Genomic DNA, 14,788 nt, shown 5'->3' with positions numbered 1-14,788 from the left:
TCCCTGCCCACTGTGGGAGGTCAGGAACCCCACCCAGGCAGTGATGGATATTGTGAGGGTGTTCATCTATGTGGTCTTGTATGACACTCACTTTCGGAAGGCTCTGGAAAAGGCACTTTACTCACATTCTCTCATCATACTCTGGTGTAAAATGAGTAGCTGGTCGTCAACAGCGTTGTCTCTTTGGGAAAAATTGTATTATCGCGTAACAGGCGCCATGTCTTGTTCTACATGTTACGCGTTACAGTTGGTCAGGGTCCCTTTATAAAGCGCTTTGAACATGTTAAGTGAATATTGCGCTATATAAAAGATCAGTTTTTTTTTGTTTGGTTCCATGTGTCTTGCTGATGAAAAAAAATGGAACATTGTGAAAGCATTTAGCATGGTAAATAAGCAGAAAAGTGAACGCATTGAACATGGTAAATGGCAGAAATGTGAACGCAGTGAGCATGGGAAATAGGCAGAAATGTTTTAACAAATTTTAATTTTCATGTTTATTTTTATTTAAACAATATGAACACAATAAGCGAAGTAAAAAATAAAAAAACAATAGAAAATGCCCTTATATGAATGTGTAAGTATATTCATTCTCTATTGACTTCAACATCAATTAACCAGTAGATGTTTGACCAATCAAAAAATGGAAATTGAGACATACCTACACACGTGCTCGGACAAACATTGCCATTGTTTACATTATGACGACTGTCCGATAGGCGTGGTTATCTATGTGTCTATTGAATAATAAGATGGAATTGATATCAAAGTTGTATTGTTTCCACTCAAATTACAATTACCATCTTCTCAGTGAGTGTCTGTGCATGGAATGTGCTCAGTTCTTCAAATGAAAAAAAATTTAAAAAATTATATATATAATTATGAGTGTTATTGGGTACTTGTAGGTACGAGACTGCTCGATAATTAGAGCATATAAAAATAAATAAATTCACTCAGTATATGTCAGCCAAAACGTGTGTTTCGATGAATCATTGAAACGCATGACATTTTGGCTGACATATACGTGAGTGAATTTACGGCGCTTGCAACACATTAAAGTCATATCAGCGCCAGTAAAAAGGAAGAAAATGTTATAGTAAAAATTTCTCAAAATACAATTAAAGCACCAAAGAAAAGGTAAGACATTATATTACATTACATTACAGTACAGCACATTACAGTATAGTACAGTACATTTACATTACATTACATTACAGTACAGCAATTACATTATAGTACAGTACATCACATTACATTACATTACATTACATTGCATTGCATTACATTAGATTACAAGGAAGCTAAAGATTATAGTCAGCAAGTGATATTTCCAATAAAATAATTAGTTCTTGATTTTGGTGAATTTCAGCACCCAAGCCCAGTAACACGGCATTTTGTTATGGGGTATGGAAGGTACTGTCACTTTCACACCCTGTCGTCTTGGATCGAAATGCATCTTCAAGGGGCCGCCACTGTATCCCAGTAGGGTGACTTTGGATTCAGGGGTTGCAAAAGGGGCCCCGAGTGTTACAAACTCTTTGTCGGGCCATTCCAGGAGAAACGCGTAGACATATTTAGCTGAACCAGACACCTTCGTTGTGTACCTGTTTGAGAGAGGATGGTTTGAGGGGAGTTGGGGGGGGGGGGGGGGGGGGTGAACAGAAAGGATTTTACTAACAGATTTCTACAAACATTTTATATATTTTATAAGCTTTTTAGTTTTAGTCTTAGCACCCCCCCCCCCACCCCATCCACATACACAAATGCACACACAAACACTAACTAGGTCATACATGTTTGTAACATGTAATCCATTACAAAAAAATATATATTAACTTAGTCTATAAGATAATATAATTTTTAAAAATCAAAAAAATCAATAGCATAAAAATGAATTTTACAAATTTTTAAACCTAATAATAGTGAAGAAATCTAAATAATAATAATAATAATAATAATAATAATAATAATAATAATAATAATAATAATAATAATAATAATAATAATAATAATAATAGAGAGGCGAGCCTTCTACGACTGATTGTTGACAAAGCAAGAAAGAAAATTAGAAGAAAAAAAAAAACATCTCAAAAAATCAGTCGAGGTCGACACACTTCATACACACTTGTTCAGATCTTTATCTAATACGTCATCAAAACTGGCTAGTGAGAGGTCGAGCGCCACCATTTTATTTTTTTTTAATGCAACCTGGGACGCTGTGCGATTTAGTCTCTATTTTAATGACTTTGATTGAGTTCGATTAACCTTGTTTTGTTGACGGAAAATAGAAAAAAAAAAAAAGCCAGGTTTATGACTATAAACTAAATTAGAAATATTAAACTATCTACACTTTTACTTGTACATTTTAGACTCGGTTTGATTGATCGGGTTTATATTAATAACCATAGAAATTAAACATACATCGATAAATAAACAATAACAAAAGAAAAAAAGAGAGGGACTTGTTTACTTTTATCTATCTATCTATCTATCTATCTATCTATCTATCTATCTATCTATCTATCTATCTATCTATCTATCTATCTATCTATCTAATATCTGTCTATCTAAGGCCCTGCCACGCTGATTCTTGATGACATGTGTCCAATTAAGTTAATCATCCCTGGAACGACAGCGGTTCACACAATTCTTTGATTTTATACCACCATTAATCGACTTTATGAATATTAATGAGGAGACTCAAAGAGTAGGACTCGCGTCTTTGAACCTGCTGTTCTGACTTGCTTGTTCATTTGACACATATACAGTATATGTTTTATGACACAATGCTGTCATTAGTTGGAACGGATTAAAAGTGAGGAGAACGTGGGAATTCCTTTCAACATTTTGGACCCGTTGATAGAAAACGGTTAGGGCTGCCTGAAGCCGGTGATCGTAAAATACTAACGAAAGAGTGAAAATGGAAAGGCTTCGTATGGGAACAAAACAGACAATGGACGTTTCAGGTACAACCCCTTCGTCAGCACAATACACAAATAAACGTGGAAAACAAATAAAATATAATGAAAAATAACTTGTATCGTCTGTACTCAATGGTGGTTGCAGCATGATTCAGAGAGAGAGAGAGAGAGAGAGAGAGAGAGAGAGAGAGAGAGAGAGAGAGAGAGAGGGGGGGGGGGGGAAGATGAAATAAACAATGGGTTGCCTGATGACGCAGATCAAAGGAGTGTTACATTTACAGAGGTGCTTCTCGGTGCGTGCTTCGTGAAAATTTAACCTCTTAGAGTGACACTGATTTTTTTTCTTCTCCAGATTGCTTATGCAGAATAAATCGTTTCCACCAAGAGAGCAGTAAGAGTACTTTTCAACCGGGGCTTCAATGAAGCTATAATCGCACAGCTTGTCTTTTAATGATAACATTAATACAAGGTCTGGAGTTTGGGTAGTGTAAGATTGAATCTAGTCTTTAATGAATTGGAGGATTTTTATCATCGTATGGCGGGCGAAAAATGGCCTGGCGCATGGCGGATTTTTGATGATTTGTATACCCTTTAGAAAAAGTAAAATTATAGCAATTAAATCTTATTATTTCTTCTCTCTCTCTCTCTCCCCCCCCCCCCCTAAAGTGACTTTTAGAAGCACCTATTGTGAGATCTACACATTACAACATGAAAACAATATCCGACATTCTAACTTCCGCTCAAACAATATCGAAACTCCGAATCTTCATGCCTTTAAAAAGGAACCAGTTGTAGTTGTAATTAGATGAGTAGCGTTTCGTAACATAATTTTTATTCTGAGACAATACACTATTGTTGATTATAAGTATAAGTGTTTTTTAAAATCAAATGGCGGATTTTGGGCAAATGTCGCAAGTAGGATAAAGTTGGCGGATTTCTGGCATAAAGCTGGTGGAATTTTGCAAAGGCACCTGGCAACACTGGGAAAGACACGGAGTCTCGCAGATTTTGCGCACCAATTTTGACTGCACTTATGCACCAAATTGCATATTTAGTGACACTTATTCCGTATAGGTAATCTTTTTCTAGATAAACTTTTTTAAAAACCGATCTTTTCAAGACGAACGCCATTGATTGATGACTTGACCCCGACGATTTCGCGAGGAATCTTGAAAACTTAAAACTGAAAACTTAACTTTTGAAATTGTTCAAGGATTGTCTAGAGTACACTGTTCAATGAACTTCTTGCCGGTACCGAATGTTTAAAAAAAAAAAGAAAACAAAGGCATCTTCAAATCTAAACTGCTTTCTATAGTCTATAGGCGTTAAATTTTTTCTTCAATCTAAATGTATGGTGGGAACTTTCAAGTAAGGAGCTAATGGCAACGGCAATGGTTCCACTGGCGCACATCTGTCCACTGCGTCAGAAAACAAGTGAGTATTATTTTTTGTACATTTTTAGAAAGCACTTGGTTCCATAACAGACAAGTTGATTGAATAAAAGAAATAATTAAATAAAGGCCACCTTTATTCGCAGTAGGACTGATAGACGTCTAGTGATTTCCTCTATATTCGCAGTACTGTGAATAGTAGATTAGCATTAGCAGTTGTTTTCGTTATTCCCAGTAGAAAGTCGCTATAATTCATTTCAGTTATTTGCAGTCATCATCATCTTCTTCCTATTCCCTCTCCTCTTCCTCCTCCTCTTCTTCTTCTTCTTCATTCCAACAACATCATCATTATCTTCTTATTCTTTCTCCTCATCCATCATTTTCCTTACTTCCTCCTCCTCCTCCCCATCATGATCATCATTATTACATAACAACAACAAAATAGCATCATCATAAAAACATCCTATTTCTTTTGGTAAGATATATACATTTGTTACATCAGAATTCTCATGACATAATAATATAATCTCCCTTCATCTGCAATGACTGTTAAATATCCTGTTAAATATTTTATTCAATAATTCATGTTTAACATTAACAGCTACGTTTCGTATGCATATGCACATCATATGCACATTTTGGTGAATACGTGTGTAGTTGTGAGGGTATGTGTGTGTGTGCGCGCTTTTATAAATAAGTGTGTGTACAAAAATGTGTATAATGATGATTTACAATTCTGTGCACTTAGCTGTTCTGTCACCAGGATTGGGCGCTTAACAAATAAACTTCATTTTTATTATTATTATTATCATCATCATCATCGTCAACGTCTTCTTCCTTCTCCTCCTCCATTTTCATTTCTTCACCTCATCCTCATTTCAGTGACAATTATGTAATATATATGCGGGTGGTTGGATGGGAGCATCACCCTTGAATCGTATACCTATGATGTTCGCATGGGTGTACGATCTGATAGTGATGTCGTTTCTTCTTCTCTTTACTAGCCTATCCTGCTTCTTTCGTTTGTGATTGTATTTTTGACAGGGGATATTTTTTTTCTGTAAATCTTCTGCCTGTTTGTTCTTGGTTATTTATAATTTAGCTTATGATATCTTTAGGTTATGATTTTGATTTACATTTGTACTATTTTTGTTAGATTGCTTGTTTTTTTGTTTCAGCGGTCTCTCATATAACCTCAATTGTGTTGGAAGAGACCTAAAGCAACAAACAAACAAACAAACAAAAATTATGTAATATAGCTATCTTATACGTATAATTAAAATGTCACCGAAAAAGTTAAGTCCTCATCATAAACACCTAAAGTTGAGTGGGTAATGTATTTAACTCACTCAGTCCCTAACACCGACTATATATCCGTAGTATACCCGGGATGACTTTTACCCCAGGCCTATTTATTACATTTTTTAAAAGACAAATTATAGGCGTAGTATCATAGCTAATGTTCTTAATTTTTACATGTTAATGATAGTTGAATAAAATTGTCTATGCTCATGCTCATTTTTAATACATTTTGTTCCAAATTTGAAAAGTAGCAAAGATCTCTAGGATTGAGTGAGTTAAAGTGTCTGATCTGACAAAACACCAGTACCTACCCAAATTGTATCTTATGTCTTCAATAACTGTAACCTGTATGTATGGTCATTGATCATGCATAACATTGCGTGGCATATGAGACACAGAGCCACTACTACCAATGCGGCTTTCGGATCGGAAGGTCCTGGGTTCGAGCCTCGCTTGGCGCATAGTTGAGTCCTTGGAGAAGGCTCTTCACTCACCGTACTCAGGTGTAAAATGAGTACCTGGCCGTTAACAGCGTTGTCTCTACCCTCCAAAAATTGTAATATTGCCTGACTGGCGTCATGTCTCGTCCTACATGTTATGTGTTGCTGTTGGCCAGGGATCTCTTGGAAAGCGCTTTGAGCACATTTAGTGGATATTGCCCTATATAAAATCTCATTTTTTTTTTACCAATACCGTGTAGTCTATGTGGAATGGAGATTAATCCATGTCACTATATTTTGGTTGACAACTGGTTATTTGTTTTAAGTTAAGTTTTTAAGGCTTTAATGGCGCTTGCAACACATTAAGGTCATATCAGCACCAGTAAAAAGGAAGAAAATGGGATAGTAAAAAGTTCTAGAATTACAATTAAAGCACCCAAGAACAAGTAAGACAAAGGGGAATTGGTTCAAATAGGAAAAAGATGTAGATTCCAAGAGCACACTATCATTGTACTTAGTTTGAGATCACCTAAAAGTCTCATCCAGACACAAGCACAGGTCCCCACTAAGAGGAATACACTCAAATGTTTACAAATCATATATAACACGTACACATAAAACAGTGCATAACAGAGATGATTTACAGGGAAAAAAATATCATCTCCCAAAACAAACTATACATTTGACTGTTTCCCTCCCAGCCAGGGCCAGGACAAAACCAAGTAATCTCATTCCAAGACAAAGACAGAAAGCATGTTGGAAAACAAGTAGAGGGAGATAGAAAACACAGTAAGTACCTCCCTGCCCACTATGTTGTTTATTTGCAATTTGTCAATATTAATACAATGAAATCATATAGAGAACCCATTGTTTGTTGTTTTTTTTACCAAATTATTGTAGTTCTGATGATTATTTTTTAAAATGTGTTTACAGCTTTGGAAATGTCACAAGAAAAGCAAAAACGTTTGGAGTCGGCCATCGTTGCAGTAACAACGGGATGGATGTCCGAGGCAAAAGCGTCCCAAGAATATAAAATTTCTCGATCAGTGATCATAAAAATAAGGAAAGGGAAATGTCCCTTGAAATTTAAAAGTAAAAGGCGCATGAGAATGACTGTTGAAGAAGAGTCGACGGTAAGTACACTTTGTTAATTTCAATTTTATTTGCATACAATCAACATTTTCCATAATATAGTAATGATGTCAACTTTGTACATTTTCAAATGTAATAAAAGTTAATTAGTCTGATGCTGGACTGCAGCCCAAATGGATTGAGTGCAAAATATGAGAGGGCTTTCTCACTCCATTAGTTTATGCTTGTATAAATTTAAATAGGCTTTTCCCCCTCCTTATTATAAAAAATAGATTACAATTGATACGTGAATACTACAACAATCACAAGAGGTTGGATACCTTCATCATATTTGTGGAAATCAGAGAAAATATGCACTACAGTTTTGGCCCTTTTTAATCTTTAAATTTAAACTTTTAACTTACTCAATCCTAGAGATTTTTGTTACTTTTCAAAATTGAAAAAAAAAAATGTATTAAAAGTGAGCATGTGCATAGATAGTTTTATTCAACTATCATTAACATGCAAAAACTAAAAACATTATCTTTGATACTACGACTATAATTTGTCTCGGAAAAATGTAATAAATAGGCATGAGGTAAAAGTAACCTGGGTAAACTACGGGTTAGGTTTGAGTGAGTTAAAACAATTTTGCACCTTGAATCATAAATTTGTGCATTGTTACAATATTTCTGATCAATAAATAACATTCATATTCATTTGTCTGTTTTCATTCTTCATTTTTATAGTTTTGTGAATGGCTCCTATATATGGCCAGGTGTGGTTTTAACCGATCAAGAAAGGAAGTTCTTGCGGCCGCACAAGAATATTTAAACCAGCTGGAGGAGCCAAAAGAAAGATTCAAGAACAATATGCCAGGCAAAACCTGGTGAGTCATATGCAATGGAATTGTCACTTTTTATGGAGCAATTTACATCTCTCTCTCTCTCATTCATTCATTCATTTCTTTACTATCTATATACATTCTTAACCCCCCCCCTCTCTCTCTCTCTTATTTCTCTGCCCCCCCCCCCTCTCTTTCTGTCTTTCCCCTCTCTTTCTGTGCGTGTGTGTCTTTCCTCTCTCTCTCTCTCTCTCTCTCTCTCTCTCTCTCTCTCTCTCTCTCTCTCTCTCTCCACCCCTCCCCCAACTCTCCATTATCCTTTCTTAAAAAAATATAGCCTTGTGGAGAACATTGTGCTTATTTGAGTCAATAAAAAAATTGATACGGCGCACAACTCTACTGAAAGATTTGAAAAATAGAAATGTATTTTTTACAGATAGATAAACAGATAACTTGATTTCCTTTTATAATTTTAAGTCAGTTTGAAAGTTCGTTAAGTCAAAAAGATATCATAAAAAATTTACCGAAGACACTAACATCTCATGGCCACACCCTCAACTCTATCTGTCCAGTAGAGTCCTTACTTCCGTTGTGTTGATTTAGCGGTGATCAGTGTTATGTAGTAGTGTGTTCTCATTGCGTGTATGTTTATATGTGTGCTTGTGTGTATGTGTGTGTGTGTGTGGTATACATGTGTGTGTGTGTGTTTTGGAATGTGGTTGCGCGGAAGAAAAAAAAAAAAGGGGGGGGGGGGGGGGGGAGGGTACCATCAAGTAGAGAAATTCCTGAGCAAGGGGGGGGGGGGGGGGGGGTGTGTGTGTTTGCTAGGAACTGTCAGATTGGCATTTTTCAGCAAATCGTGGCATTCATAGTGATATAATTCACTTGATCACATGACGGTATTCGGATTTACAGAAATTTTAAACAAGTTTCACCGATTAACAACATCAACTAATATTACTGCTATTATTACTGTCGTTTTTATGCCATCGATGTGATAATTATTGCCCTGGGAAATATTTAGTTAAATGTTTCGGCAAACTGTCAATTGGTTCTGTCTAGCTTCTAGCCCGAACAAACCAAAAGTAGACAGATTCGGGGACTTGATATTTTTCGCGCCGGCTTCAGATTTTCATTTGACCTCACATAAGTAAAGGGGAGACATTCCGAAAGCTCCTACATCCCCAGTATTCATTCAATTTGTATTTTCACCGTTGATCTTTTGTCAGGCGTTTATTTATTCAATTTGTCATCATATAAAAGCGTTTTAAAAACTCTAGAACAAACCTTGATAGATTTGTGAAAGTTTAAAATTTCCTAATTTGACCATTGTTTTGATTCTCGGCTGCCATTTTTATTTGTAAAGTATTGAAGGTAGTGCAAAGCACTCCCAAGTAAATGTTCTAAGCGTGGTAAAGACTTGCGACTTATTGATATTGATATCTACTGATTGATAAACTAAAATCATGCTGAATAAAGCATGGCCGCGACGACAAGCACATCGATTAAAATGTGCATCTAATCGTAATCAAGCTAATCAAGAAAATGATTCTGGCAATATCGAATGAAAATAGTTCTTTCCCCGTGAAATTGCGGGCTTTTTACTAGTATATATAATAATAATATACGTGGTCCAAAAAAACCCCCCAACCTCCCCCCCCCCCCAAGAAAAAGCAAAAAAAAAAACAACCCAAAACAAACAAGAAACCCTGGACAAAAAAACAACAAATGCGCCACTGTTTATTGTGTAAATATTTATAAATATATATTTTCCAAATTTTTACTATGATTAGAACAATTCTTTGTTAATAGAATTGCAAAATATCGAAATAATTGACAAGCGGTTTATGAATAATATGTGACACCACCTAAAAATTTCAATATCGGCAAAAGACGACGCTAATTATTGTGGCGAAGCACATAATTCTTTAAAGAAGATACTTGTTTCAATACATGGGAAACTCTATGCTGATAATTACATAAAACTATAGGAAGAATCTTTTTGTTATTATTATTATTATTATTATTAGCACTATCATTATTGTTGTTGTGGTAATTATTATTATTAGTGGTAGTAATAGTGGTAGTAGTAGTAGTAGTAGTAGTAGTAGTAGCAGTAGTAGGAGCAATGCCGTTATTTACTATTTAACTACATGAAAAGGTACCAACGTTTTGTCAACCGGCATCCTGAACTAAGAGAAGGAAAAGCGTTTACTTTTGGTAAAGAGATGCTGGCAACCCCCCAATACATTGAATTATGGTTCAACGACCTAGAGAGATACATTGCTGAAAGTGGGCATCCTGATATCCTACAGGTATTAGAATTTTCATACGAATGGTTTTCTCTATACAATTAGCATTTTTGAACATTAAATTGGATTTGTACACAAGAATGCCATCTATCTATTATTGAAAAATAAAATGATGATCTTGGAAGACAATAAATGTAAAATTTTTGTATTATTAGATTTTGAACATAAATATGCAATTGTTTCTGGAGCACTAATTAAATACAATTTAAATTGCAATGCAAATATTAATTATTAATTAATTAAACAAAAGTACACAATCCATACAACACCTTAACTGTGCTTTCAAACTGCTCTACCACCTCACAATAGGACGCAAACAACCAAATTTCTTTTATAACACTTAGCATATAATAAAAGCATATTTTTAGTCTTACTAACACACAAACACTTTTCAAAGAAACCTACTACAGTGATTCACATATAATAAAAATCATTGATAAAATCTTTTTTTTTTTTATCTTTCATTAAGTTGGGATCTTTGTTTATAAGCCTTGATGAGTTTGTAACTATCCTATCTAATCTAAAAATACTTTTCTGTTACAGGATCCAAGTCGCATATTTAATGAAGATGAGATAGGTTTTCCTCTCTGCATTAAAACTAAGGAGGTTCTGGGCCCCAAGCCATGCGATAGCAATCAGCGCCTATATAATACATCGGAATCAGGGACTCAGATAACAACAATGTGCTGTACATCTGCAGAAGGGGACTTCACAACTCCCATGATCATAATGCCTGGAGTCCAGAAAACGGAAGAAGTAGAAGAACAATTTAGTGGTTGTAAGGGTGCCATTAGTGAAAAGGGATGGATGACAGCAGATTTATTTTCAAAATGGTTAAAGGACGTATTTGTCCAAATGTTGGATATGAAAAAGGTAAAACGCCCCGTTCTATTATTTGTTGACGGATCCAGTACTCACAAAAGTAAACGTGCAAGTGACATTTGTGTGGCAAATGGCATTATACTGTATTGCCTTCGACCAAATGCTACACATTTAATCCAGCCATTAGATTTAAATTTTTTCTCTGCGATGAATCGAAACTGGGAAGATGCTGTCTCTGAATTTCAAACCAGAAATACAGGATTATCCGTGACAAAGAGTTCTTTTGCACTTGTTTTTGGTTCTGCATACAAAAAAACATGCACGCCAGAACTGGCCAGGGCAAGTTTCAAAAACTCTGGTCTCTTTCCATTTGATAAAGAATCAGTGCTTTACACCATGAAGATACAATCTGCACGTTTTCTTGCCACTACAAACCCACCATGTTCATCATCATCATCATCATCATCATCATCATCATTACCACAATCATCTTTTCCATCTTCACCACCACCACCACCACCACAATCATCATATGCCACTACAAACCCACCATGTTCATCATCATCATCATTACAACAATCATCTTTTCCATCTTCACCACCACCACCACCACCACCACCACAATCATCATATGCCACTACAAACCCACCATGTTCATCATCATCATTACCATCATTACCACAATCATCTTTTCCATCTTCACCACCACCACCACCACCACCACCACCACCACAATCATCATATGTCACTGTATTGATGAAGGTCCCAATCCCATCACCACTGACTACTCTTGAAGTATTAGAGAGCATCATCACAGAGGAAATGAAAACACAATATCTGCGTAGATTTGAGGAAGGCTACGACGTTGATGATGTTTTTTATAACAAGTGGAAAGAGTGCCAGCTCATCTTATCAGGATCATCTGAAATTGCAAAACTGCCCACCTCTTCTGTCGCAACAATTCTGCGGAATGATACATTGTTTGAGGAAACTTCACCAAATGTTTCGCCAAATCCGGTACCCGAGTCTGCTCGGCTGTCTAACATTAACAAACCAATGACAAGCAACAAATTTTTTAATAGGAAAGACACCAAGGATAGAGAAAAATAAACAAAGAAATAAAAGAAAAAGGGCTCATTTGCCAAATTTGACTCTTACCAGTGCTGAGACAATTGACTTGCAAGCAGAGAGAGAAAATAAAAAGAAGGAAGACGAGAAAAAAGAGGAGAGAAGGAAGAGGAAAGAAGACAACAAGAAAGAGAATGATGCTTCGAAGGTGAAGAAAAATAAAGTGGTATACAACAAGTGTTATGTTTGTTTAAATAAATATAAATCAAAAGAAGCTGAACAATGGCTGGGATGTGATAATTGCCCCAGATGGTACCACAAAAAATGTATTTCAAATACTGAAATAAATTGGGATTCACTTAACAAACATGATATAGAAAATACTGATTTTTTTTGCAAATACTGTATTCAGATTACTTGAATTTAATGAATTTTTTCGTTTCTAACAAATAAAAAAAATATTCGCTTTTCTTCACACAAACATAAAGGTGACAAACGAATTAAGTTTACCCCTATTCCCTTAAATTTTCTTACACTACCAAGCCAAGCCTGTTGTCATATGAGGAAGTTTTAAAATTTTTTTTTCTTTTAATGATTCCAGTACTATATTTCCTTTGATGGTTGAAAATGTCAGTTTGAAATGCAATATTTTCTCTGGGTGGGGTTCCCGACCTCCCATAGTGGGCAGGGATATACTTGCTGTGTCTTCTATCCCCTTATATCTGTTTTCCAATTGCTTTCTGTCTGAATGAGATTACTTAGTTTTGTCCTGACCCTGGCCGGAGTCCTTGACTGGGAGGGAAACAGTCGAATGAATGTATAGTTACAGTTTTGGGAGATGATATTTTTTCCCTTGTAAATCATCTCTCTGTTATGTACTTTTTTTTTTTTTTAACTTTTAACATATGATTTGTCAACATTTGAGTGTATGACAGGGGGAGGGGGGGGGGGGGGAATATCAAAAAGGGAAAAAATTTTGATGATATACTATGTGAACAATCCCTTTAATTTTTAAGCTCCACTAAGAGTGTCCGATATCTGCAATAGTGTATAATTTCTATTATTATAATTATAATTTATTTTTCAACTTTACAATGTCATGCGGATATGATTGTTTCCACTTCTGATTACTTTTATAGTTTATAGAATGGCCTATCTGTAAATGATGACAAGAAAAACGCATGTCATCTGAAACAATTTGAAATCATGTTTGGCAGAGTGCAAGGTTCTACTGTAAGACTTATGTATGATTAAAGTTGACATCAGTTATCTTGTTTGATGAATTATCTACATTCCTTCGTGGAATGCCTAGGCGACAACATCTTACCATGTTGTGGCGGAAAGGCGTCGTTTTTTATATATGATTAGTATTGTTAATGTTGATGTCATGATTATTGTTGTGTTTCTTTATTATTTCTAGTTTGACCTTTGTACATTTATGATTTATTCTATCATGAACAATTTTCAATACCTTCATTAGTCCATAAGGTTTATTTTTGACTGTACATTTCCATATAGACTGATATACCTATGTGTGTGGTGATCTGGCAACACCCGTTGGATGTCGGAAAAATTCGAATCCCATATTATTTCATAGCTAAATAGAGGCATTATTTCTGGACAAAATGCAGTTTGAATTTTGTAATTAGCTCAATTAGGGCTGAAGGGAGGGGGGTCAAACTATTTTAAAACAGAGAAAATCAGTTTCAAAGTCATACATATTTATTACGCTTTGATAAAGCTTGGAAAAAAAATTAAATTAAATTAAATTATCCCATTTTACAATAAGCTCACAACACCTTTCAAAAATATTGCATACATTCATACACATACAAAAAAAAAAAAAAAGAGAGAGAGAGAGAGAGAGAGAGAGAGAGAGAGAGAGAGAGAGAGAGAGAGAGAGAGAGAGAGAGAGAGAGAGAGAAGAGAGAGAGAGAAGAGAGAGAGAGAGAGAGAAAGAGAGAGAGAGAAAGAGAGAGAGGTAGAGAGAGAGTACAATATCTCTGACAGATTCAGTTGAGAAGTTCAGAAATAGGGAGTGTAACAATATCAAATATTATTCATCAAATCAAACCAAATGAAGTTTGTTGTTAGGGTAAACATATTTGGGGCTGTTATTTGTGCCATATTGACCTCTGCAAAATTTACACACTAATCTTTGCTCAACTGGTCACCAGTGCAACTAAACTTGAGACCTCTCCTTTTTGAAAATGAATTTAATGGCATCGTTTTGGGCCACTTGAAGAGCCTTTAATTTGTATTTCGTTATATTGGCTAGCAGTGAATTACAGGATTGTTCTTTATTATATTATTTTAATGTTAATTCTAACAGTACACTGTTGTATCTTCCATTTCATGTTATTTTTATTCCATTACATTATTTTATCTATTCAAACGAATAAAGAGGTAATCAACGAATTCGTTGGTCATACATCTTGTTGTAACATCAAACTTACGGGTGTGTTTGTAAAATAATCGGTTAAAAAAAAAAAAATTACAAATGGTTTTAAAATGTTACTCTGGGCACAAACACTAAAATACATTGTTATTTAGCTCTGAACAAACATGTTTCAGGCGATAAAGGAATTAAAGAGGAATAAATAAATTTTGATGATTCATG

At 35.2% G+C, this 14,788-nt stretch overlaps 2 protein-coding genes across 3 annotated transcripts in view; one reads left to right on the top strand and one right to left on the bottom strand.

Annotated features, from left to right (window-relative positions):
* Nucleotides 1–479: 479 nt before the first annotated feature.
* LOC144980541 (alpha-L-fucosidase-like) overlaps nucleotides 480–14,788 on the bottom strand; it is a 30,249-nt gene continuing 15,940 nt past the window's right edge. For both annotated transcript variants that reach the window (XM_078928202.1, XM_078928203.1), the window contains exon 9: nucleotides 480–1,601. In XM_078928202.1, the coding sequence (XP_078784328.1) occupies nucleotides 1,340–1,601 (262 nt within the window). In that variant the 3' untranslated portion in view covers nucleotides 480–1,339. The remainder of the gene's footprint in view (nucleotides 1,602–14,788) is intronic.
* Nucleotides 3,148–14,029, top strand: LOC144980540 (uncharacterized). Its single transcript, XM_078928201.1, has 5 exons — nucleotides 3,148–4,352; nucleotides 6,985–7,184; nucleotides 7,872–8,011; nucleotides 10,128–10,281; nucleotides 10,822–14,029. Exons 1-5 carry the CDS (start codon nucleotides 4,298–4,300, stop codon nucleotides 12,208–12,210), a joined length of 1,938 nt encoding a protein of 645 aa, XP_078784327.1. The 5' UTR covers nucleotides 3,148–4,297; the 3' UTR covers nucleotides 12,211–14,029.

This window comes from Berghia stephanieae, chromosome 10 (genome assembly GCF_034508935.2).
Source record: "Berghia stephanieae isolate SIO BIC M18660-M18661 chromosome 10, UCSD_Bste_1.3, whole genome shotgun sequence".
In the NCBI taxonomy this organism is placed as follows: Eukaryota; Metazoa; Mollusca; class Gastropoda; order Nudibranchia; family Aeolidiidae; genus Berghia; species Berghia stephanieae.
The sequence above is the reverse complement of the archived record's forward strand: the minus strand, read 5'-3'. Positions and strand labels throughout refer to the sequence as shown.

Excerpts from the sequence above, each read along its gene's own strand:
- LOC144980540 (XM_078928201.1), top strand. The coding sequence starts at position 4,298 with ATGGCAACGGCAATGGTTCCACTGGCGCACATCTGTCCACTGCGTCAG. Across the intron at positions 7,185-7,871 it reads CTGTTGAAGAAGAGTCGACG|TTTTGTGAATGGCTCCTATA; the intron begins GTAAGTACACTT and ends TCATTTTTATAG. Across the intron at positions 8,012-10,127 it reads AATATGCCAGGCAAAACCTG|GTACCAACGTTTTGTCAACC; the intron begins GTGAGTCATATG and ends CTACATGAAAAG.